At 39.4% G+C, this 25386-nt stretch overlaps 1 protein-coding gene across 3 annotated transcripts in view; it reads left to right on the top strand.

Annotated features, from left to right (window-relative positions):
* PLPPR1 (phospholipid phosphatase related 1) overlaps nucleotides 1-25386 on the top strand; it is a 160383-nt gene that overhangs the window by 90964 nt on the left and 44033 nt on the right. For all 3 annotated transcript variants that reach the window (XM_085212870.1, XM_085212869.1, XM_085212868.1), the window contains exon 2: nucleotides 1541-1649. In XM_085212870.1, the coding sequence (XP_085068996.1) occupies nucleotides 1587-1649 (63 nt within the window). In that variant the 5' untranslated portion in view covers nucleotides 1541-1586. The remainder of the gene's footprint in view (nucleotides 1-1540; nucleotides 1650-25386) is intronic.

Genomic DNA, 25386 nt, shown 5'->3' with positions numbered 1-25386 from the left:
ATCCACTACAGCTGATCCTAGAACCACATTATCAAAATCTTCATGTGCATTATGTGTTCTACAGCTCTGGTTCAAATAAATTATGGAGAGTAGAGATGAAAAATATACCAAGTAGTCCCTAAGTGGCAATACTAGTTGGATGGTGGTAGCAGCTGACCTAGATCCTCAGTCCATAACCTCTGCTGAACCCTGTGCTCTGCTAAGTGTGTTTTCCAGTGCCCCTGCTGAGAGCTGGTCAGAAAGCACTGTCCCCCCTTGTGAGCCTCACAAGCTCCATATGCCAGTGCCTGAATCCTCATCCTGATGCCAATGAGGTCAAGGAGCTAAACCTACTTGGTGTGCAGAGCTTCTGGAAAATGCACCAGCTTTCACCTCCTTCTTAACCCATGGTCCTGGCCCATGAGATTCTCATCATCGGTGTACAATTTTGCTGTATTGCAAATGAGGTTGTGCCCACCTAAATACAGAGATGAGGCCTATAGAAGGGAGTCTCTTGGTGGCCTACAGCTTCTTCACGAGGAGAGAGGTGGGGCAGGCTCTTCACCAAGAAGATGGTTGTTAGTCATGGCCTGCTGGTGTTCAAGAGGAATGTGAATATTGTGTGATTCTGTGAAATCTATTAAATTTTTTGCAAAGGATCTGCACCCTCACATGTGTCTCCTGCTCCCTGCAAACACCTGGCACCTGGCAGGTCTCGATCTACACACTACTTTTTCAGACCCTTTTGTCTGCTAGCTTAGGTCACTACCAATCCCACTCTCTTAAACTGAGCCAGACTTAGCTTTGTGGTGCATTCATGCACAAAATCAGTGTCTCTCAATAAAAATTCTTTGTGTCTTCTTTTGTAATTTTGCGCTGCAAAGAATTTAAATGTCTTGGCATAGACTGTGACATGGGTATGTTAATAAAAACAGCCAGTAGCTTGAAGTACACAAGGAAGCTTGTGGTACACAGGGAAGGTTCTGAGCTAGTGTACTAGGTTATAGCAGGACTAAAAGAATTTGCAGACCCATGCATTCTTGTTACGTATGCTTGGTTGTGGATTTTTTTTTTTTTTTTTTTGTATGGATAAGCCATGATATCTTCCTAAGTTGGTCACATTTCATGCAAATAAACGTTCGATTATTTTTACATTGTAAATTGTATCATAAGTGTGTCTTTAAAAGTATGGGTTCACGAGTCAATTGCCACCATCTCTTGATTCAAAAGACATTGTAGGCAGGGTTGTAGGCTGAAAATGTAGTTTTACAATATGCTGTGAGGAAGAAGAATTTGCTTGGGAGTGGATTGTCATTAAGGACAACAGTTGTATCCCTTATTGCTCTTTTCTCTATAAATGATGTATCTTTTTACCTGTCAGTTATTTTTTGTGCTGCAAAAGGAATGCCTTCTCAGCTTATTTTGAACAAACACAAGTTAGACATTTGTGCTCTTTTTTGTCTGTCTCCCCAGACCAATATGTCATGTTGTGAACCTTGGTATGTTAAATGTGGAGTTTGCAAAATAGTGGAATATACTAAAATATCTTTGTCTTTTTCAGGATTATAAAGTTTTCAACGGTGCCTCCTCAAGAAGTGTGATGAGAAATGGCTTTGGGAAACAACACCCAGAGAAGTTACTCCATCATCCCCTGTTTCATCTTTGTTGAGGTGAGTGCAGCACTCAGTTATCTCAAAAAATCACTTTGCTGGCCAAATAGCTGCAGGTGTAAGTCAGCAAGTGACTACTTGAGTTTTCTCAGTTTTCTTCAGGCTTGTATCTATTTTCAGGCAGCAGAAGGACTAGATGTTGTTTAGAGACCTGTCAGACCTAGTAGTCTAATGGTTCATAAGCTTAGCAAGCAACATTTAACTCTGTTTTCAGCTCAGTTGCAACATAAAATGTAGGTGAGGAACAGTCATCCTTTGAGTTTGAAGAAGGAGATGGCTAACTCAAAGTTGTGTGAACTGACAAAAAGTACAGTTACAGGAGTGGATGTTTCCACATGTTTGTGAAGTGCAACTTTTTTAAATTGGCCCAAAACTCTATATGATTGACTTTTCTGTGGTGTTTCTTACCTCAATGCTGCCAGGCAGACCAAAATCAATACTGAAACAAATAAACATTCAACTGGTGCCAAGAGCTAAAGTTTCTTTATATGCACTCTCCACTTTCTGTGGTACCAGCTTAGCTCCAGCAGCAGTCAGAAGATCCCTGGGTATTTAATCGAAAGTCAGCAGAAATATTATTTTTGACCTGAAGGGACAGTGATCAAGCCACCCTTACAGGAGGAATCTGTCAGATTGGAAGGTGAAGATGGAGGAAGAGCGTAACAAAACCACTTCTATAGCTCAGCATCACTTCCCAGCTGCAGCTGTGGCAGATGCTGGTGTGGGAAGGTGGCTGTCACACACAACGCAATGGATAGTTTTAAGGGAGACTTGGAAGAACGGGGTGGGGACAAGAGTTTACAATTCTAATCAGAGTTTTACTATTTCATAAAAAAAGTCATTAACAATCCGGTTAGTTGCACAGACTTTTCATTTACACCTGGACAAACTCATTGCATATCAAGTAAAAATCTTAGCAATCAGCATATGATAAAGTCATTACCTGGATTCAGGCTTTATGTAGAAGAACCTGAGTCACTCAGTTACAGTGGTGGAGGCATCCCTGGCCATGGTGGGAACTCAAATTTTCCTATCCAGCAGCATTTCTGTATTAAATCTCACTTAGGGCTTCTAGCAGCCTAATTTCATGAACAGCCTGCCATGTATTGTTATAATTCCCTGTTCCAGAATGTGTCTCACCATCTCCTGTAACCCAGCACATGGGTGTTGCTAATGCTGATGTGCTTAATCATCTTGTCAATTCATGCTCCCCATATCCTCTTAGTGGATCAGCACTTGGATTTTGTTGTCATTATAATAAGGGATATCCCTACACACTGGGGCCAAAGAGAAGGAGAGAAGGGCAAGATTATACAGTAACAGCCAGCTTACATTCTGGAGGTATTTGCCTTATTGCTGGTTATGTGGCCAGGAGGAGAGGGTACCACTCAAACCAACTGACCTTTCCAGTGACTTGCAGGGATTTGTCATTGACACAACGTCCAGCTTCTGGGGAACCTCTGCATCAACTTCTCGAGGAGATTGAGAGACTTCTTACAGAGAAACAAGCCACTATTTTATCCCATCACCTAGAGAAAGGAAGGGTAAAAGCAGAGAACAAACTACAATAAGCTCAGAAGAAATATAATGAACGCCACTAGGAATAGAATTTCTCAAATTTATTGCATGAAACAAGCTGCTCTGAGGGTTTTTAGTCCTTTAAATGTATGAATGATGAGCCTGGTTGGCAGTGTATGACATAGCTATAAATTGATCCTCCTGTAGACAAAACTGACACTGAGCACAAGAATAAATCATTTCTATACTTTCCTTGTCCTTTTATATGTTTGGCTTCCTGATTAAAATATAATTTTAAATGAAAAATCAGATAGAATCAGAGAAGTAGTGTCTAAAAATGATGTTTTCTCTTCTGCTTTGCACGAAAACATGTTCTCCCTGTTTTGTTTTGTTTTGTTTTGTTTTGTTTTTTTTTGTCCACAGTAGAGATTTTTAATGTAGCAATGTTGGAACTACAGTGTCAGGCATTGTAGCATTAAAAAACAGGAAAACTAATTTCTTGCTGGGAATGCAGAAATGATTGATAGTAGCCATTCAATCTGAAAAACCTTGTAAATCTCAAGACACACTGAAAGCACTTTCCTTTTCATACTACCACATTTTGTGTTTGAGACTAGGAGTAGAATTGATAAGCTGTATGATACTTGGCTGCCATTGCTAAAGGTGCATGGAGGACAACAGAACAACATTGCCTGCTTTCCAGATAGTTTATCCATGTGAAGACAACCTGGTAGTTAACGTTTGGTGCTCATGAGTAAGAAGAGAGGTGATCATGACATATTATTATTTACTAGTATGTTCCCCAGGATATCCTACCCTCCTTACTATCTTCTATAGAATGTAGTGCTTTGATTCAAAATTTTGAGATATTTACTCTTAAGAAAAAGTGGCATTATTTAAGCTTAGCTTGGCTGTTACGTCAGTAACTGACAGTAGATATTGGGCAAGTGCCCAAAATGCAGCTTCCTTTTAAACAAGTGATGGTGGAAACAAGGTGCCACAAGCAGCTTGCACATTTTAAATACAATTATGCTCCTGTCTGTGCAGATGAGACACAGTTTTAGCACTTATTCCAATTTCCATTTTTTTCCTTTTCATTTTCTTCACTCTCAGCTAACTTGAAGCAGTTAGTTATTATAAAACCTGACCTGAAGATGAATAGATCATTATAAGAACTTCCATGCTATGTCTGAGTCTACTAATTCCATTTTTTTTAATACAAAATATGAACTTTTTTAATAACATAGAGATAGCGTGTTATATCTAATCTGTGATGATGGGAATGATAAATGAACATTTTTAGTCCCTAATTAGAAACACAGTGTCACATTGAGCGTAGATTTAAACACTGAATATGGATTCATTAAAACTAATCTTTAGCCACTTATCAGATCTGAGTTCTTCTCACAAACAATACAGCAGCTTTCCAGATGGCCCTTTATTGTATCATGAGAGATATTGTTGCAGTCTGGCATTTGTTACCAAAAGTTTATAATGATTTGTTATATCAGATTGTGTTAAGTGTGCAAACAATTAATTAGGAAATGCAAGAGAGTCATGTTCTCTCCTTCCCTGTCCCACCCATCTGAAGTGTTCTAATGAATTATAGACAAGTATGACAGAAAGTTAAAATCACAACTGGGGGTTTGTTTTCCATAGTCCAATCTGCAGGTGGCAGGGGGTACATCATCAGGACAACTGAGCATACCCTGAGGTGTAAGCAGCACATCCATGAGCAGAGGAAAGGGTTTTTGCAGTGGGAGCACTGTGTGGTGAATCCCAGTTTTCTTTCATTAGGAATAGCAAGCTGCCATGAAGTTTTGACCTAGCAGTGCCCTCCATGCTCTCTGGCCTTTCTCTTTTATGTCTTCTCACCTGGAGTGTTAGTACTCTGGGACAAAATGGGTAGAGGAGAGCTGCATACATTCTGACTGAATTTGGTGGGATTAAAGTGATTATAACTACTTTTCCAGCATATTTGATGGTTATGACAAGTGACAGGAAGTGTGATGTGGTGTGATGATTGTATTTCCTGGAAGATATTGGAAAGTTGTGGTTAAATATTTCAGTAAACAGCATCTGCACAACTGTGTGCGTCAAAGCATGCAAAAGACTTTTGAGCCATTGTGTCTGTGTGAGTGGTACTTCTTAGAGTAACAATAATCAAACAGCATTTTGTCATTGTTTTTTTATTATAACCTTCTCATCTCTTGTGATTCATTGGTAATTAAGATTATAATGACTGTCTAGATAATAAAAGAAGAAAAATATTCAGGAATTTCTGACTATATGGCACTTTTTACTTTCATTTTCTTCTTCTTTCTCATGCTGGCTTGAGGGTTTGAGTTGTTTTAGGGTGAGAGTTATATGAAGATTAATTTTCAAATACAGTTCCTTCTAAAAGGTGCATCTGAGGTGTCTTCACACAGTAAAACAGAGGAATTTTCTGGCTTCAGATTTAATTAAATTGTCTTAAACTGATCAAAGGATTACTGATTACCAAGTGACTTTAATATGACTGATGTATGTGTCACATTGTGCTTTTTTGTGGATTATTATAATCCTGACGTTGACAGGGTAGGTTAGGGCAGGTTCAAGTAATCAAAACCATCAAAACTTAAAACATTGGAGATCTCTCAAATTCTAATCTGAAGATCCTACCTTTTCATGCTAATTCCATTATTCTCAGGAAAGCTTTTGCAGGCAGAGCAGAAACTGTTTCTTCTTGACAACTCAATATATTGCATAGAACTGAAGATTTTGTAAGAAAAATCTTTTTCCTGTTTCCCTCCCAGAAAGAAAATAAAAAATGCTGCAGAGCACAAAACATTACTCTTATATCTATTCTGAACAAACTGTAGGTATGTTAAAGCCTCGCAGGATCACTTATTCCGTAGTCACTGAGGTAATTTTTTCTATTTCTGCTATTTTATTTTTGGACATATTGAATTATCTTCCAATTCAAAGTTAACTCTAAAGAAAATAACTTACAGATTGAAATGTATTCATCACCTTCTCTGCCTGTTTGCATTTTCCTGCCAGTATTTTATGTAGTCAAGCCAATCACTGAACTTTAGCAGCAGAATTTCTTCAATATTGAAATTATTTGTGAAAGTGAGACAAGTGTCTTTTGAACAACAGGCATTTGGAAACTATGAAAAAATCACTAGAAAAAATCACTAGAACAGTTATGACATTCATGCCACATTTTTTAATTCTGATTTTTTGTTTAAATGTTCTGAAACCTTGAAAGATTGTCCATTTGGGTGTACCAGATGGTGATCTGTAATTCTGAGCAGAGTGTTCATGGACTGTGGTAAGTTCTGCCTTACTTTACCAGTGCAGTGTGAAGGGTCTTTCTCTGTGTGGTGGTCCTCAAAGCAACATTTGTAAGAGGCATAGAATACATTGGGAGTGACTTTCTATTTGTTTTTAAAAAATTGTTTATCTCCTAAGAGAATCCTGCTGTTCATATTACAGTGACTAGCATTTCTTAAAGGACGTGTGAACATAGAGTTTGGTTTTTTTTTGGATGGTCAATATATGGGTTTTAATTTTGGAAAGGCAATGTCCAGTTCTCCTAGAAAACACACAAAAATCCAGGCAAACTTTAGTATAAATATCAAGTAAAGAGACAACATGGGCTAAATTTACTTCCAACAGTTGCAGCGGTCAGGGGCTGCATTCTGTAATGGTATCCAGTATTCACTTTGTGGGACTGTACAATTTTGGTTCCTGCTGAGGCAGACAGGAAAGATTCTCCAGTGGGAGGCACAAACTTCTGCCTTGCTGTAGAACTCAAGTATGTCCAACCTGTGGCCCACAGGCTGCACACAGCCCAGCACAGCTCCCAATTTGTTCAACCCCTGCCCTGCACCCTCTGCAGAGGATCTTCCTGCTGAGCAGCCCCTTGGCACCAGCAGGACATCAGTGTGCTATTCACCCTGTCTGGGCTGACATCGGGGCACGGAGCACAGTGCAGTGCCAGCTCCAGCGATGGCATGTAACTGTATGTATTTTGATATGTTGGCTAAACACAGTCCTGTGAACAGTGAAGAGTATGCAGCCATGCTTTCCATTATGCTAAAGGAATTTGAGAATTGATTTCAAGATTGGTAAAAAAAATTATTTTTTCATTTGCAACTCCATTTTCAGTTCACAGAAGTACACTACTTGTAAATTTTCAATTGGTCTGTGCAAAGCTGCGGTAAAAAATCTAATCAAATCTCTTTACCAGATTTTTGTATGCCCTCTCTTGGCAGAGAGAGATATCTTTCTCTTCACAGTCATGCCTTACTTGTGCCATTGCTTTTGGCACTACATTTATGAACACTTGTTTTCAAGAATGAAGTGCAGAAAGAGTGAAATTTCATAAAAAATTCACTGGACACGTTGAGGCCTCATTATGAGAACTCACAATACAGCCAGTTCCAGAACCAGACTGAGACATTAGTTTCACAAAAACAGGGTCACATATCACATTATTTATGGGTTTTGTTGCTGTCTTGTTTATATGTTTTAATAAAAAAAACATTAAAAAATAAAATAACTGTTGTTAGGTATTATATACATATTATGAATTTAATGAGGGCTGCTCCAAAAGTAGCACCTGCTATTTTATAATGTTGGCCCACAACACCAGGGGTGAGTGTTGGTAGTATGGCAGTTGAGGTTGAACCTTCCCACCAATATCCCATTACATGTTGTAGTCAGCATGGGTTCACCAAGGGGAGGTCGTGCTTGACCAACTTGGTGGCCTTCTATGATGCTGTCACATGCTGGGTGGATGGGGGAAGAGCAGTAGAGGTAGTCTACCTTGATTTTAGAAAGGCATTTGATACTGTCTCCCACAACATCCTTATAACAAAGCTGAGGAAGTGTGGGATAGACGAGTGGACAGTGAGGTGGGTTGAGAACTGGCTGACTGGCAGAGCGCAGAGGGTCGTCGTTGGTGGTGCGGAGTCTGGCTGGAGACCTGTAACCAGTGGTGTCCCCCAGGGGTCTGTGCTGGGTCCGGTCTTGTTCAACATCTTCATCAATGACCTTGATGAGGGGATAGTGGCCACCCTCAGCAAGTTTGCTGATGATACGAAGTTGGGAGGATTGGCTGACACGCCTGAAGGCTGTGCTGCCATTCAGCGAGACCTGGACAGGCTGGAGAGCTGGGCAGTAAGAAACCGGATGAGGTTCAACAAAAGCAAGTGTAGGGTCTTACACCTAGGGAGGAATAATTGCACGCACCAATACAGGCTGGGGGACGAGCTGCTGGAGAGGAGCTCTGCAGAGAGGGACCTGGGCGTCCTGGTGGACGACAGGTTGGCCATGAGCCAGCAGTGTGCCCTCGTGGCCAAAAAGGCCAATGGCATTCTGGGGTGCATTAAGAAGGGCGTGTCCAGCAGGTCAAGGGAGGTGATCCTCCCCCTCTACTCTGCCCTGGTAAGGCCTCATCTGGAGTACTGTGTCCAGTTCTGGGCTCCCCAGTACAAAAAAGACAGAGATCTCTTGGAAAGAGTCCAGCGGAGGGCCACAGAGATGGTGAAGGGCCTGGAGCATCTCCCGTATGAAGAAAGGCTAAGTGAACTGGGTCTGTTTAGCCTTGAGAAAAGACGACTGAGAGGGGGCCTGATCCAGGTTTATAAATATCTGAGGAGTGGCAGCCATAGCGGTGAGGCCAGTCTCTTTTCAGTGGTACGTGGAGACAGGACGAGGGGAAACGGACATAAGCTGCAGCATAGGAAGTTTGGCACGAATGTGCGTAAGAACTTCTTCACGGTGAGGGTGACGGAGCACTGGAACAGGCTGCCCAGGGAGGTTGTGGAGTCTCCTTCTCTGGAGATATTCAAGTCTCGCCTGGACGCCTACCTGTGCGACCTGGTGTAGGGAACCTGCTTTGGCAGGGGGGTTGGTCTCGATGATCTCTAGAGGTCCCTTCCAACCCCTACAATTCTGTGATTCTGTGATTCTGTTGTTGCTGTGTGGCAGATGGCAGTGGATTGGCGGTCTGATAGAATAGCATCTGGTGTGGAGGTGCAGACGAAGCAAAGGTGTGTCACTGAATTCCTTCATGCAGCAAATTGCACCCATTAACATTCATCAGCATTTATGAATGTTTTTTGAGACTGATGAGTGTATGTGAGGCAGTGGGTGCTGTATTTCACCAGTGGCAACAGCAACAATGGGTCACTTCTGTTGGTTCTTATGAGGATGGCACGTGGGCTCTTGCTCATTGCTGGTGAAGATGGAGAGATAATGGTGGTAACTTGAAAAATAGTATTTTATAGCTGAAAATTTGCTCTATCAAACAGTATTATTGTGCACTTTGTATCAGCTGTAGTTTGCATGGAAGTAAATAAGAAGCATTAGAATAATAGAATAGCTCAGGCTGGATAAGATCTTCGAGATCATTGAGTCCAACTGCAACCTAGCCATACTGCCCTAATCATCCGCTAAATCATCTCTCTGAGCACCAAATCCAAATGGATTTTAAACACAATCTGGGATGGTGATTCAACCACCTCCCTTCTCCAGACTAAAGAGCCCCAGTTCCTTCAGTTGCTCCTTATAGGGCATATTCCAAGCCCTTCCCAAGACTTGTTGCCCTTCTTTGGACTGCTCCAGCACCTCCATGTCCTTTCTGTACTGAGATGCCCAAAACTGAGCACAGTGCTAGAGGTGAGGCCTCACCAGTTCCAAGTACAAGGGGCAGGATAACTTCCCTAGTCCTGCTCACCACACCATTCCTGGCAGCCAAGACAATTCCTCTTCACTAAGAGCAGCCCAGACAAGCCAATTTGTTGTGGTTCTGCACACACTATCCCAGTGCCTTGTTCCTCCATCTGCACACTGCCAGCAGTACTAAGTACTAGGCAGCTATCCTGCGATGTGGTGAGGACAAAACACCCTAAGGGACATGTTGTGTGCTGGTGTTGTATAAACTTCCCATCATTAGCTGTGCTAGTTAGAAGATTGTGTGAATTGATGGTGGCAGATGCTGTGCGAAACCAGAGGCACTTCTCTTGGTGCAAGATGATGTTTCTGAATAATCCCTATGCTTCAGTCACTTCTGTTTCATGAGACTCTTCGCTTCGTTTCTTATTCACTCAGCAAATACATCCATTTCTCTTTGTCTCTTTATAAATATATCTTTATGCTCCCCATTCCTTATTGCTTGCTTTCTTGGTATGTCTGTCACATACTTCTTTGTTCCAGATGATAACTCCATAGCGTACCATCGGCTTAATCTCATTAAATGGGTGTCTGATGAGTATTGGTTTGATTTTGCTGAATTGCTAGGCGGCTCTAATGTCATAGAATCAAAGAATGACTTGGGTTGGAAGGGACCCTAAAGATTAGTTCCAACTCCACCTTTCCACAATATTAAATTTAATTTTCTGAACAGATATTCCTTCTGGGTCTCTCACAATTAGACAAAAAGTACAAAATCTTTTACAACAGAAGGCTCATAGCTGAGATGAGCACTGTAGAAAACACTGGAAGAAAACAGATTGCTATTTGATTATCTTCTTGAGGACATTTAGAAATTAACATTAAGGGCCTACCCAAGAGGGATTAACTGCATTACTACATTTTCCTGTAAAACATAAATGAACAAAGGATTGTACTGTTGCTTGCAGCCATATGAACCCAATTTTATATCCCCTGTTTCTATTCTGAAATTTTCCCACCGCAAATAATCCATTTGACAGCCTGAATATTGTCTCAGGTTCTGCACCAATTAATTTGATGCAGTTTTCAAGGAAGAGATTAACAGTAGCAAAAATTCTTTGCTTTTATGGGTGATTAAAAATTGTATTTGGTAATGGGAGAAGCTGCTGTGAACACACTGCTTAATCTGTTTTGCCGTGTCCTGAAAATCACCAACAGTTTTTGTGATGACTTAAAATTGTACTTCATTGATCTATACAACCAGGTTCAGAAAGAATAGTGATTTTTTAATTACTCGGTAATTGGGGAAATAAATAAGATTTGCTTTGATTTTTAAGAAGAGAGATACTTTGCAAATTTTTGAGTTAAAAAACATACTTTTGGTAGATTACTGCTAGAAAAAATTAGTAATTAATATTGTTTATAAATGAACTGTAAAAAGATATGTTAGAAAAACAGAGTTCTTTCATTCAAGTTTCAAATGTTACATATTCGGTCCTCTATAAATCATTGTATTTCTAGTAACAACTGGGCAACTTTGATTAGGCTTAACATAGGAAACAGTATGAAAATAAATACAACAGTGTATAACATGAGCAGATGTTAAATGATTGTTGTCAATGAAAATTAGTGCTGAATTCTTCCCTTTTTTCAGAAGTACACTTAGATTGTAGTATTTGTTGCAGAGTATGATAGATGAGGAGAGGTTTTTGTTGGTTTTTTTTTGTTTTTTTTTTTTTTCACTGTTCAAAGATCTGAAGGTGTTTCATACTTTCTCTCTCAAGCATGCAACATTGAGCTCTTTACTTACTCTGATGAAAGAAAATTTGACAATTATTGCAGAATCAGTGCATTATCATGTGACTGACTCTGCCATGACACGGTTACACCATTTCTTCTGATCTGCACCTGTGACTATACATTTTCTGTAATCTGTAGGAATATCCTTACATTTATTTAGAATTATGCAAAAAAGGTGGGAAGGAATGAATAGGAATCCAAAATCCATATTGAGTAATATTAATTACAATATCCAGCCTTCCCAAAACCTGTCAGTAGGAAAGGTATGAGAAACCTCAGGGCAAAGCAGGTTTTTAATGTATTTTTAATGTATTATTTTGCGTTACCAAACCTATTCAAAGTTTCTGACTATGGAGAATTTTTCTAGGTCTATTTAACCATTGTGCCTAATTTCACCAGGCTGGCAAAAGAATTCACTTCTGGCTACCAGCCAGCCAACCTACCACCCTAGACAGCAGAAAGGAGAGTTTTGTTCTAGCAGTGTTACAGGGGTAAAGTCATAGTATAAACAGTTCAGCTTTTAAAGAATATTGGCGTTTTCATTCTTTAGACATTCTGAAGAGTTTTAGAACTGGTTTCAAGAATCAGCCTGCCAAGTCTTGTGCTTACTTTACCACCCTAAAATATTGGCCCATCCTGGAACTTCCCTAAGAACTGGTATCTTTTCCATTCATATTACAAAGGAATAAAAATCTGGTTACCAGCACAAAAAGAAGTAAAGCTATTATGGCTGCAACAGTGTGTGACAGCAAATAAAACAAAGTATAGTTTAAAGGAGAAATGATGCTGTATGTTTCTGTATTTCTAACTAACTTAGATTGGTGCACCTCAGATTTCGTAACTATTCATGAGGGAGGCCTGCTGATCCTCCTCAGTCCATCCCCACATCCCAGATTTTTAGCAATAAATGTCATTTTCTCTAATACATTTGCACAGTCAGACTGCGCTTCAGTGATGTGTTTCACAAGGAACTTCAGGGAAATATTGAATATAATACAAATAGTTTTCAGATCATTTTCCAGAAGTCTAGCTGTATACTGTCCAATTTTGCACAAACTCTATGTTTGCACCCAGCTGTGAACAAAGTGCAGCTACTTGAGATATTACATGAAAATCTTCCATATAAGATGAATTTGCAGAAAATCGGTAAGTGTGAATTGGTGTTTTGAAATTTGTTTCTTGTGCAAATTGTGCTAAATGGGTGCTGAAGCCTAACATACACAAAATCATAAGTCATGAAATCATTCCTTGTATGGTGTTTACTTACAGCAGTGATTAGAGATTGACCCACAGGTTCAGAGTTGATGGGTCTTAACAAATTTTATTTCAGCTTGATATCATGCGTAAAATAATACTTCTGATGAATTTAGCAAGCTCAGACTTTCTAAGATTTGGGATATCTGTAATTTTGGTATCTACAATGTTAAATTGTATTAGCTCATCCTGGAACACTCCAAATTTAACTTAACTGTCAGGAATAAAGAATCATCTTCATCTTAAAGCAGAAAGATTGAAAGGATCAGATATCAGCTAGGGATGGATTTCTAGAAAGGGCTGATAGGTAAGCGGTTAATCAGTATGTCACTAAGCATCTAGTTGTTGTTACAGAGCTGTTACACAGCCCAAGAAAACAAGTGGTTGTTCATAAGGGTCTGTAACTCTCACTTTCAAGTGATGTGTTCACAGTACTTCCTAGGTTTACCATCTGCACCAGCCTAAGCATACCTAGAGCCTCATGTCAGTGATCTCTCTTGGTCTTGCAGTGGAGAGTTTGGTTTTCATGCAGTGCACTGTAATTTGTGGCTAGGGATAGTGCACAGAGATGGTGGAGGTGCATGAAGCTGGGCTGGTTTGCTCCAAAGTTTTACAAATACCATGAATTCAGCATTGCGCTTCTTTCTCTGTGTCCTTTGCAACCTTATTGCATGAGGGGATGAATGGGGAACCTTGTTGAACACCTGGCAAGATAGGTTCTAAAAGGTTTAAAATTAGTTTGAGTGACTGAACTTTTTGTAACACTGTAGCAATTAATAGCTTCTTACATTTTTACAGTAGTTACTGATAAAGGCTACCAAAACATGCTGTAGTCAGATGAAAGCAGGTTGGTAATGACTGTGAAATTATTGCTGGTGCCACTGTCAGTTTTGCCTCTGACTTCAGTAGGGTAAATTTAACAACTAAAAGAATGTCTAGATTTGGCTACATAATGGCTGAATTACTGCTGCATTTCCTTCCCCCAGTTCTGTTATTAAGTGTTGCATGTATATCCTGAAAAATCAATAATCCATTGTTCATCACCACTTAATGGCTTTATTTCTGGAGTATAAACTTTGCCTATATGGAAGTAGTTATTTAGGGTAATAATGCATCAGTACTTGTCACATGCTTTATTAAAGCAAAGAAATGTATTATGTATGCATTCTGTGCAGAAGTTCAGCATTATGGATTTAATAACATTTTTATCTACTGGGATTTAAAATCTCTTATCAAAAGAGTTTGTGATATTTTGTTTTTCATAGTAGAGCTATTGATTAAGTTCCTATTTGATTTATTGTAATCTATAACCATTACTGCATTTCTAATAAAACAATAGCAAAAAAAATAAAAATAAAAAAAATAAATGCAGCTCATAAATGTAATCGAGTTTCTTGTTAGTGCCTGCCCAATCTAAGATTCCAGTCATAATGGCATGAGTTAACTTTTCAAAGAGACTACATCACAGATTACACTTTTATTAGCTTTGTGATTCTGCTAATCTTTGACTTGGAGCCAGTTAAATCAGCAGTCATCCATGATTTTTATATGCTCACTTTAACCAGCCAAATCAAAAATCAGTCCTACTTTGGTTTAGCGGTAGGAAACATGCCGAGACTCTCCAACTGGCTAACTGTGGGAAGAGCAGTGCTTTGTATGGCATGGGTCCTATATGAATTCATACCAGCATGAGTTTATCATGATGAGTTTCAGGCTCTTCCTTCTTATTGCAAGAGTCCTTCTGCAGACATGAAAGTTAACAAACATTGGGGGAGTTGGAAGAAATTTGCAGTAGATGTGATTTGAATAAGAAAGGCAGCCAGGGTCAGCTGAGTCAGAGACCTAGGTCTACACTTATGTAAGTTAAAAGAAAGGTTATGGGCTTGCAGGAAAATTCAGATGGGAAGAGATCTCTGGAGGTCTCTGATATCAGCATATTCAGAGGAGGAGCAGCTGAATTAAATAATACCTAAATTCTTCAGGCTAATGGCTGTAGCAAATAGCAGTGAGTATTTCTACTTATTTTGACAGAACTAACAGATGAAGGGAATGTTATCTTCAAGTGGAAAAAAAAAAAATCACAAGTAAACACTAAAACCTAGTGACTATGCAAGTTTTCAAAGTGCAAGTTTTTTCTTCTTCCATTTCCTTCAATCCCTGCATTCATAATTATGTAGAAAAATTATTACAGATTCTGGAAACCGAAGTGGCCACCACTGATTTTTTAACATCACTATTGTTAGATTATAAACTGTGATAAAAAAAAGTTGTATAAAAAGATTGTCTCAGACACAACATTATTTAGAAGCAGCAAATAAGATTCAAAGTGATAATGTAACTGTGTTTTTTTTAAAGCTTCCTGTTCAGCTGGAAAAATGTTGGAGGCAAACAAAATGGATTTTATAAGGCAGTATACATATTAATAAGACTGTGTCCATGTAGATGAAATAAAACATCTTTGACAGTTGCCTGCTTATTTTAAAACATTGTCTCCATTTGATTCTTCTGATTGGACTGAGCGATCTGTTATCTTGGTATCAGTAGACAGTTTCTTTTGGCAATAAATGCTGCATTCATCAGTGTCTAACTACTGTAAACCTGCATTGCACTATTAAATAACACCTGTCTAGAAGCACAAGCATACTTTATGAATTTTAATGTGAGCTATTCTGTTAATGACAAAGATTCAGAGCTCCAGCCACCTCCCAGATTGTCAACTTATGGGAAAAACCTTTAAATGTGGAAGAAATAAGCAACAGAATAGGCAGCTAAGAAGATGCTAAGGTCAGTGTTGTTAGAGTAAGACTAGATTTGATTTTTGCACCTTCTACAGGCAGTTTTGGAATGATGAATTCTGCCAGCCATGATACAAGGGGATCTGGTGTCTTTACTGAACACAGTGATCAATCACAGGGGTATTGAAATGTCAGATATCTAAATATAGAACTTGTCAGGGAACTTCTATAAAAAAGCACTGATAGTTTGGGACTTTTTTCTTGTCATTTCTAATTTATTGTATTCACTCTGCTAATAGATAATGTGACACTCACTCACTTAGAATGAAACTAGAGTTCCTGATTTTCTATGATTCTCTGGGAATCTACATTTCAGTTTTAGAGCTGGGGAAACAGGCAGATACACTTGCCTACATAGATTCCTCAGACTATTGTCAGGATTTCAACATCTGTGTAGGACATCTTTTATCTTGACTTCTGCTGCAGTTTGAAACTTGACCCTCTCAGATTTATCTAAGAAAACCTAGATGCATTTCAGTAGCTGCTAGCTGAATTCTTCCTTCTTTATAAGTCTCTTCTTTCTTTAACGGCTTTAAACTATCAACAGAACTTTTGAAAGATAAGAAAGCAGTTTTCTTTTAGAACTATGTATTTATGAAGTTATATCTTCATTGCAGTGGTGCAACATTTTAGAATGCATTTTAGTAATAAATAAATGCAATCATCTAGAGAGCTGCTATCTCTGAAACACTTTTACTCAGCCTTTCCCTTTCTTTTTTTCCTCAGTAGTAGCAAAACAGGAATACTGAAGTATTAATCATTTGAAAATGATGAAGTGTTTTTATGTATTTGGGAAAGAAGGGGGATTAAGTAGAGGCTTAAAATGTCAGCCTGCTGTGCCACTATAGGAAAGAATGAAAAGAGAATATTAGACTGCTGCAAGAAGTAGTTAATAATAATAAATGAAGAACTTGTCAGCGGGGCTAAGAATTTAAAACTGTCATTTGTTGTAATTGATGAAACTATCGAAGCCCCATTTACAAAAGGAAGAAACAGTCCAGGCACAGAGGAGTAAGGACTCAGACCACAAGGAGAGTGAAGAACCAAACGTCTGTCAAAATATTCCTTACAACACGTAGCAGTTTGATTCTTAGCAAACAGCAATAAAATGTGCTCCTTTTTGGCATGACCACAGGTAGCTTGTGGAGCTGCCACCTATCGGAGGGAAAGCCCCTTCTATACAAAGACAGATGTGTCATAGGATCTGACTGTAGCCTCTTGTCTGTGGACACACATTAATTTCTGCCAAATCATTTACATGTTCCTAACCGCAAACACCAACCCCTAGCATTTCTGTCATTATTAAAACTTTCACATAAAAGAGTCTGCTATTAACACCTTTGGAAATCAGTATCAGCAGCATTGTTTTTTTCCGAAGGTGACAGAAATAGGTCCAAAATATGTAGTGTCTAAGCGTTTGGCTTGTGTGACACTTCATGCTTACTTTCAAATATTCTGAGTTGTGAAATACTGTAGAACAGTGGTTTTACCTAAGCATTAAACTGAATTTATTGCTGTTTCTCTAAACTTCACAGCTCTTCAATGTTATGGTATACCCATAAATGTTCACTGGAATATAAATGGGGGAAGGTACTGATTTTTTTTAGAACTAGATTTTCTTTCTGCTCAAATTTGCATTGCCCAAAGGGATAGCTTTTAAGAACCTGAGAGGATCCATCTCTGCTTGAGACTGTCTTTCCTAAGAGGCAAATTGATGAGCAGAGATGAACAGGGGGCCTTTTTTGATTTCTAGAACAGGAGAAATGAAAGCTATGAAATGGCTAATGAGAGAGCAGATTCAGAGAGTATTCTCAGTATGAGGAAAATAGGACTATGGGCCTTCTGGAGAGCTGCTCTTTCTAACACTGGACAGCAACTCTGTGACACTTTTGTAAGGATTTCCTCCTGGGAAAGTACTTGTGTAGACCTGCAAGTTAAAGGTGCTGGGAATGGAAAACAGCTTCTTCTTCCTTAGGCCAGATATGATGCCAGCAGCTTTTAGTTTTGTCCATCTGACAGGGAAATTTTTTTAGCTTCTTTGGTATTTGTCAGAAGAGTAATGATGTGCAGATGAGGCAATGGCCTACTGATCCCAATGGCTGCTTGAAGGAAGGTAACTCCTTTTTTTCCAAGTGGAGGAAAGTTAGGAATGATTTTCAGGAAGAGAAAGATGCATCTTGGACATGAACAAAGAACTCTTATAGAAGTGTGTACTCCATTGCAGAATGTACTCCATTGCAGAAAGCTGCATTATCCAGAAGTCAAGGTTGGAAAAAAATCACTTGGTGACTGTGTTTCTCTTTGCACTTTACTCAAATATTTCACTGGAAATGTTGCTCAGTCCGTCATTAATATTTAAATTTTGTGGTCTGAAAGTAAGCACAAGGAAAATAAGGATTGTGTTTTGGTGTGGTTTGGTTTTCACTTCCTTCAGATCTTTGCTTCCTTTGCATTTTACTTTATCTTAATTCTTTTATCATCCAATACTCCCATTGCCAGTCCTTTAAATCTGCAGAAAGATGCTTGCTTTTCTACTTGCAAGGACACCTCTGAAATCAAAACATACTTCCAGTTCTCTCAGTGAACAGCTCACCTTAAAGATATCACATGAAGATGCCATGGAGCAGTCATGAAAAGCATTCAGAAAAAGAAATACTGGTTTGTTGTGCCAGAATCCCAATTCTTGTCAGGATTGGATGCTGCTTGTCATATGAGGAATAGATTTTCCCGACAGCTCCTATATAAGTGAAAATAGTCGTTAGACTAAAATACCTTTAGAGTACATGACAGATTTAACAGCTTTTATGTGCCATTTGTACAGTGAAATACCATCAGTCAGTGAGCCATTCTCAGTATTTTATGGTAACTTGGAAATTGTTTTAGTCAGGGGCAGGGTTTCAGCTTTCAAGGGGATCCTTCTGTTGGACAATTCTCTGGACAACAGCCTTATGCAAATAAAATGTGTGTGTGCCAATCAAATCAATTTTTTACAGCATTAGCATGCTATTTCAAAACTAAGTGAGTTGTAGTCTTGTGTTTGGTTACTGAAATTAGATGGGTAATAAAATACAACTAATATTTTTCAATATTTCTGATGCCCAGGATGGCTCACATCAGATAGTCCAGGTTAAGGTCTACTGTCAAAAAGAATCAAATACAAAACAGCTCTTTCACAGAAGGACAAATTCTGTTTCAAGTCAGAAGGAGACAAAACTCAAGACCAAATTCTTACTAATCATTTTGGAGTTGCTCTGAATTTTACTACAGTTTTATTATGTTGCTTTATCGCAATACCTAAGTAGATCAACAGGTTTCATAAATTCAGAGAATCTATAACAGACCATTAGATGGTCCAGAGAGTGAAAAGCAAATTTCATAACTTTATCCAGAAACTGATGTTTTATATACAGTGAGTCATTCATGACTGAAGCACCTCTTTCATAAAAGTATCTCACATGGTGCAAAGATAGCCTGGTAGGACATGGTAGGACAACTGTCCCACACACACCCCTCTTTATACGTTATTTGAGTTCATTGCTTGAGTCCCAGCCCTGCCGGCTCTGATCCCTATACTCACTGGAGTATCATTAGACTTCAGGAGGATTTTAGTCTGTTGGTTTCTAATGAAGTTCCTTGCTTTTACTATAGTCATCATCAATTCTAATTCAAGCTCAGATGTATTTTAGGGAAAAAAAATCTCATTTTTTGAGGATCAGACTCAGAATCCTTTGATGCACAATTTGAAGAATAGTTCTCCGAGACATCCTGGTAGACTGTTTTGTATTTCCTACCTCTCCTCTGGGCAGTTTCATGATATGGAAAGAATTCAGCCTGAGTTTTGAAGAATAAGTGACAAATGTTCCAAGTTTTCCAACCAAACAAGTTCTTTCAAAGCGTCTGTTTTTAGCAATGGCTGTTTGTATGATTCTTGAAAAATGAAAGTATTTGTAATGTGTTGGATGATGGATTTTGTGGAGTGGGTGAGAGTTTCATCAATGAGTCCAGAAGGCAATTCCAGGATTTTCTGCTGTCTGCTTTGGGAAAGCCCTAGATACATAGGCCATACAGCCCTGGAACATAACTCATCACTCCACTCTATGTGGACTCTATACGGTCATTCATGTCTGCCAGTAGAATATCTCTTATTCTTCTCTACTTGTCTTGCTCTTCTTAGTTGGAGATCAAGTTTTAAAACTTGAAGATACATCAAGCTAGAAAAAAATCTCTTTCAGAGAGGACTGTGTAGATATTATTGATGTTTGTACACACCTGAATGCTAAAATATTTCAGTCATGTTCTTTTTGTTTGAAAATGCTGGATCTACAGACACTCTAATGGGAAGAGAAGGTAAAACATGGGAAGATGTGGGAAAATGTGCCCTTTTCTTCTTCTAATTCAATGTCAGAATAGTCAGAACACATCTATAGTCTGCTACTGTTGCTAAAAAGAAACCTTTAGAACAGATGCCATTTTAAGGCAGGCTTTTCTTGTAAGAAAATTACTCTCTATCATAGTTTGTTGATCATTTTAAGGTGTTAATCGCTGAAAGTAGCAGTTTCTTGGCTGCATGCCATTTGGAATTGGATGGCGCATTAATGCCACCTGCCGAAAAGCTCATGGGATCTGCTTGAGGGAAAATACACATTATACTTGGGACTCAGAGATTTTAGTAATATTTTCTGATAACGTTCTCTCTGTACAAAAATAAAAATTGTGATATATTATCCTCTTTGACGGATGGAAGTTTAATTCTTTTTTGTCTCCTAGTTTCTATAAATCTTCTTACATTTATCGTGAAGGCTATCAAACCCAATATTATTCCATGTTTCTGAGATTTTAAAGGAAAATTGCATTATATGCATCAGGTTTTTCTGAGAGAAGATTCTTAATTTTCACACATAGAAGAGCCCTGCCAATTTCACGGGTCATTGTGAGGGTCTTTGTTAATACAGCTTTTCCTTTCACTGTTAAAAAACAAGTTTTTGCCCTAAAAGAAAAACGAAACAAGACAAAAACAGCTGCATGTACATATTGCCGTATGGATAATGTCTGAATGTTGCTAAAAGTCCCTGTGTTACTATGTTTTTATATATATTCACAGAATTACAGTATTGCAGGGTTAGAAAGAACCTCAAGAGATCATCAAGTCCAACCCTCCTGCAAAGCAGGTACCCTACGATAGGTCACACAGATAGGTGTCCAGACAGGTCTTGAAAAATTGCATAGAAAGATACTCACAACCTCTCTGGGCAGCCTGTTCCAGTGCTCTGTTAACACTACCATAAATAAGTTCTTTCACATCTTTGTATGGAATTTGTATGCTCAAGTTTTATGCCATCTGTCCTTCTCCTATCACTGCACACTACTGACAAGATCCCAGCCTCATCCATTTGCTTCCCACCTCCCTTTAGATACTTATCAACATTTATCAGATCCCCCATCTTCTTTTCCCCAGGCTGAACAAACCAAGGTTACTCAGCCTTTCCTCATAAAGCAGATGCTGCGGGCTCTTTATCATCTCTCCGCTGGACTCCTCCTAGGAGATTGCTGTATTTTTTTAAATGAGGAGCTCAAAACTGCACACAGTATTCTAAAGGTGGGCTCACCTGCCTTCACCTGTTGACCATGTTCTTTTTAATGCATCCTAGGATGTTGTTGGCCTTCTCGGCCACCAGGGCACAGTGCTGGCTCATAGTCACCTTGCTGTCCTCCAGGACACCCAGGTGCTTCTCTGTAGAGCTCCTCTCCAGCAGATCATCCCCTAACATGTACTGATGATGTGATTATTCCTTCCCAGGTGCAAGACTCTACACTTGCTATTGTTAGACCTCAACAATCAGATTTCTCCCCACCCAATTTTCTTGCTTATATAGGTCTTGTGGAATGGTAGCACAGCCTTTCAGTATATCAGCTACTTCTCCCACCTTTGTATCATCAGTAAACTTGTTGAGGGTGGACTCTATCATTTCATTCAGGTTGTTGATGAAGACCAGACACAGCACCAACCTCTGGGGGACACCATTAGTTACACGCCTCCAAACAGACTGCGCCGCTGATGACAACCCTCTGAGTTCTGCCAGTCAGCTGGTTCTCAGTCTTCTTCATTGTCCACTCATCTGTCCCACACTTTCTAAGTTTCATGACAAGGATGCTGTGGGAGTGTGTCAAAATGTGTCAAAAGCCTTGCTGAAATCAAGGTAGACAGCAATCACTGCTCTCCCCATATCTACCCAGACAATGATGACGTCATAGAAAGCTAACAGGTTAGACAAGCATGATCTCCCCTTGATGAATCCACGTTCACTACTCCTGATAACCATCTTCTCTTCCAATTGCTTGGAGATGTCGTCCAGAACAAGTTGTTCCATCACATGGAATATTTACATGGACAGAGGTGAGGCTGGCTGGCCTGCAGTTTCCCAGATCCTCCTTCTTGCCCTTTTTGAAGATTGAAGTGATACTGGCTGTCCTTCAGTCCTTAGGCACCTCTCTTGTTCCGCGTAGAAATATAGTGTATTGTAGCTGAGAATTTGCTCTATGCAGTAGTGATGGTGTGCTCATTGTATCTGTTGTAGTTTCCATGGAAATAAATAGGAGGCATTACTTTTGAAGAAACCTATGTAAATTACTGGCTCATTATGCTACCTATATGGGCAGACTGTGGATTATTATAAATGATAAATGGATTTTAATACAGGAAGATCAGAGATGATTCAATAACTGCACACTAATAGTGGGTAATATGAATTACAGTGTGATAGCATCAATCAGGAGTGGAAGACCAAGGAATAGAGCAGTGCCACAGTTACATCTTCCTTTTTAACTTTGGCCCTTCAGTCATCAGTTCATTGCTAGATTATGTTTCTGATAGAGGAGCTTTGTGAATTACCTTCTATAAGAGTTCAGCAAAAGAAATGCTATATTCTTTGTGTGCTTTCTTAATGTCAGAAAACAGAAGATAAAGTCCTATTGGCATGAGCACATAGATGCATTCTCTGTGACTGATCATTGAAATTATGAGAGTGGTTACTTTTCCCTCTTTTGTCAGTGGAGTGTGAAATGGGGCATTCTGAAGGGAATATGTTGCTATTTAAAAATTTCCTTCTGGAAATACCTCTCTTCTCCAGGTCAGTAGCTACTGCCAACATACAAGCCTAGGAAATAGGGGCACTGTCAGTCATTTCCTCAAATGTGTATATAGGATGTCAGGGAGCAACTGATGCTCATTCCAAGTAATCTTGCATGCATTGAAACCACCATTTCTTTCTGCTGGATATAATCTGCTTTGAAAGAGATGGCTGTACACAAAATCAGGTTCTCCTAAAATGCATCAAACAACAATAAAGACAGTTTTTGCAACCAGAAGGAAAGTCGCAATGCCCTGTTAAACAGATGACCAGTGTCAGAAAATGGCTTGGGATTCCAGCAATACTTTAAAAAAGATGAAATGATCTTGTGAAAAATACAAGGAAAAACCTTACTTATTAATAATAAAATAACAACAGGCACTGCAGAGTTGTTTGTTAGTTTGGATTTGGAATTTAATGTCACATTAATGCCCCCTGCTGATAAGCCTTCAAAAATCAATTTTGGATTTAAGGAGAAGTAGACATCATGCTCAGTAGATAATAATACTGTGCATCAATACTTGCCTTAAATTAAAAAAATAATAATCCATCATATCTCTCACATAACTTAATTCAGCTCAAATAAATTATATTGCTTTTAAGTCTGCTCTACGAAAAGGCATTCATAACTGTGAAAGTTAACAGAAAAAAAGTTTTACAATTGACACACATTACACCCTTTCTACTGTTTTTTTTGTTGTTGTTGTTGAAAGAATACAGTGAAGTACTATAACCGTTGTCAACGGTTTACGGGCTGGTTCGGCCCGGTTCCGTGACTAGAAGGGCGGAGGGATCCGTGGATCCGCGCCCCCGGAAAAAAAAAGAAAATAAGGGACCCCGAAATAATTGAAAACAGCGGCAACAATCTGAGGTAAAACAAAGTAATTTACTAAATATGGTATCAACAGAATTTTATAAGGAGAGAGAATGTGAAATTGATGGTGGATCGGCCTTACCACAACGCTGAGATGAGAAGCGCAGGCAGAGAAGCGCAGGCGAGAAGCGCAGGCAGAGAAGCGCAGGCAGAGAAGCGCAAGCGAAGCAGCGCAGGCAAAGAAGAGAGCATCAGGTGACCTTGCCGGGAGTTATATCTCCTCGCTGACCGCAAAGCCCCCTGGGGAAACGTAGCTGCTCTTCTCCTCTGGACAGGCACCCGGAACTTGAGCATCAGCAGTCAAACCCCCAGTGCATTGCATGATGTTATGATGTGGAATACCGATAATGAAAAATCATGAAACCATGACAACCGTATAGGAACTAAATCTTAAAGGAAAGGAGGTGTCTTCAAAATTCCATACAGAGTCAGATAATTACAATAAATATGGCTTGCCAAAATGGAGTAATTGTGAAAGGTTGAGCAGATGGTCTACTACAGGGTTAAACTACAAGGAGCTAAGTGATAGGCCTTTTCATGGCTTCTATTATCTGTCTTCTTGAAAAGAAAAGATATCATTAGTATTGATTTCCGTAGACTCTCTTGCATTAGGCAACATGGGTATTACATGATTCCATAAAATAGCTGGGGATTCATTTCCTTACTCTTCAAGCCACAGGGGAAGTACTTTTCCTCCACTGTTGGTGATTAAAAGAACACTGCTGTGCTTCTTCCAGTTTGCAGTAACACCTGTGGTGGTAAGTCTGAACTGTTTATCCATTCACCTCGCTGCCTGTATGAGCTACATGAAATCTTGTGCAAGTGTCCATAGCATTGACTGTCTGTAGCTCATAGAGACATCCATTCCTACGGGCATTCCCTCTGAAGAAAGTGAAGAAACCTGTGTTGTCCCTCTCAGACATGAGGGAGCAGTGAATTTGGCCTTTCACAGGTCATGCCCATTCAAAGAGGCTGCCCAGAGGCATCCCAGGTTGGCAAGAGTTGTGATGAATGCATTGGGAACAAAGTTGGGGTGTTATAAGATGAAGCACTGGGCCATGAATCCCATGGTGAAAGGTGGGACAAGTGGGACTGAGGTATCCCCAGCCATCCCTGGGTGTCAGGTTACCCTTGCCAGCTCTGCTCCCAGTCATTACCCACAGCTTGCACAAACACTGCCGTATAAATGCAGAAATTAGTGTATTTTTTTTCATCCAGGAGGAGTTTGGGTAGACAGTGAGGTCAAAAGCCTGCTGCAGCTCATAGCCATGTGGGCATTTCATGCAGCACAATTTCATATTTGGCATATTTTGGCTAGTGTGGTGTAGTTATGGAGCATTAGCAGAAAAGTGTGCGTGGAAAAAGGCCAGCAAATTTTTTGTAGTATTAAAGCATTCATTTTTATCAAGGAGAGAAGATCTGTTTCTTCTGTGATAGGTGGTCAGCAGCTCGGGTTTTGAAAATAGATACATCTATCTCTTGAATTGTCACCACAAATGAGAAGTGCGCTGAGGAAGTAGGATATGTAGGATTGAGAGAGGAGGGCAAGCTGTTATTGATGTCAGTTTCTTAGCTGATAAAGACTGTGTCAGAGATCAGTGATCTAGGAGAATTCATCAATTGAGGTTTTTTGACAGGGACAGTTTTATGTGATGCTTTCATGTGATATGGCACCATGTCTCCTCAGAAGCTTACGCACCTTT

Source organism: Meleagris gallopavo, chromosome Z (genome assembly GCF_905368555.1).
Source record: "Meleagris gallopavo chromosome Z, MGAL_WU_HG_1.1, whole genome shotgun sequence".
NCBI classification, from domain to species: Eukaryota; Metazoa; Chordata; class Aves; order Galliformes; family Phasianidae; genus Meleagris; species Meleagris gallopavo.
The sequence above is the reverse complement of the archived record's forward strand: the minus strand, read 5'-3'. Positions and strand labels throughout refer to the sequence as shown.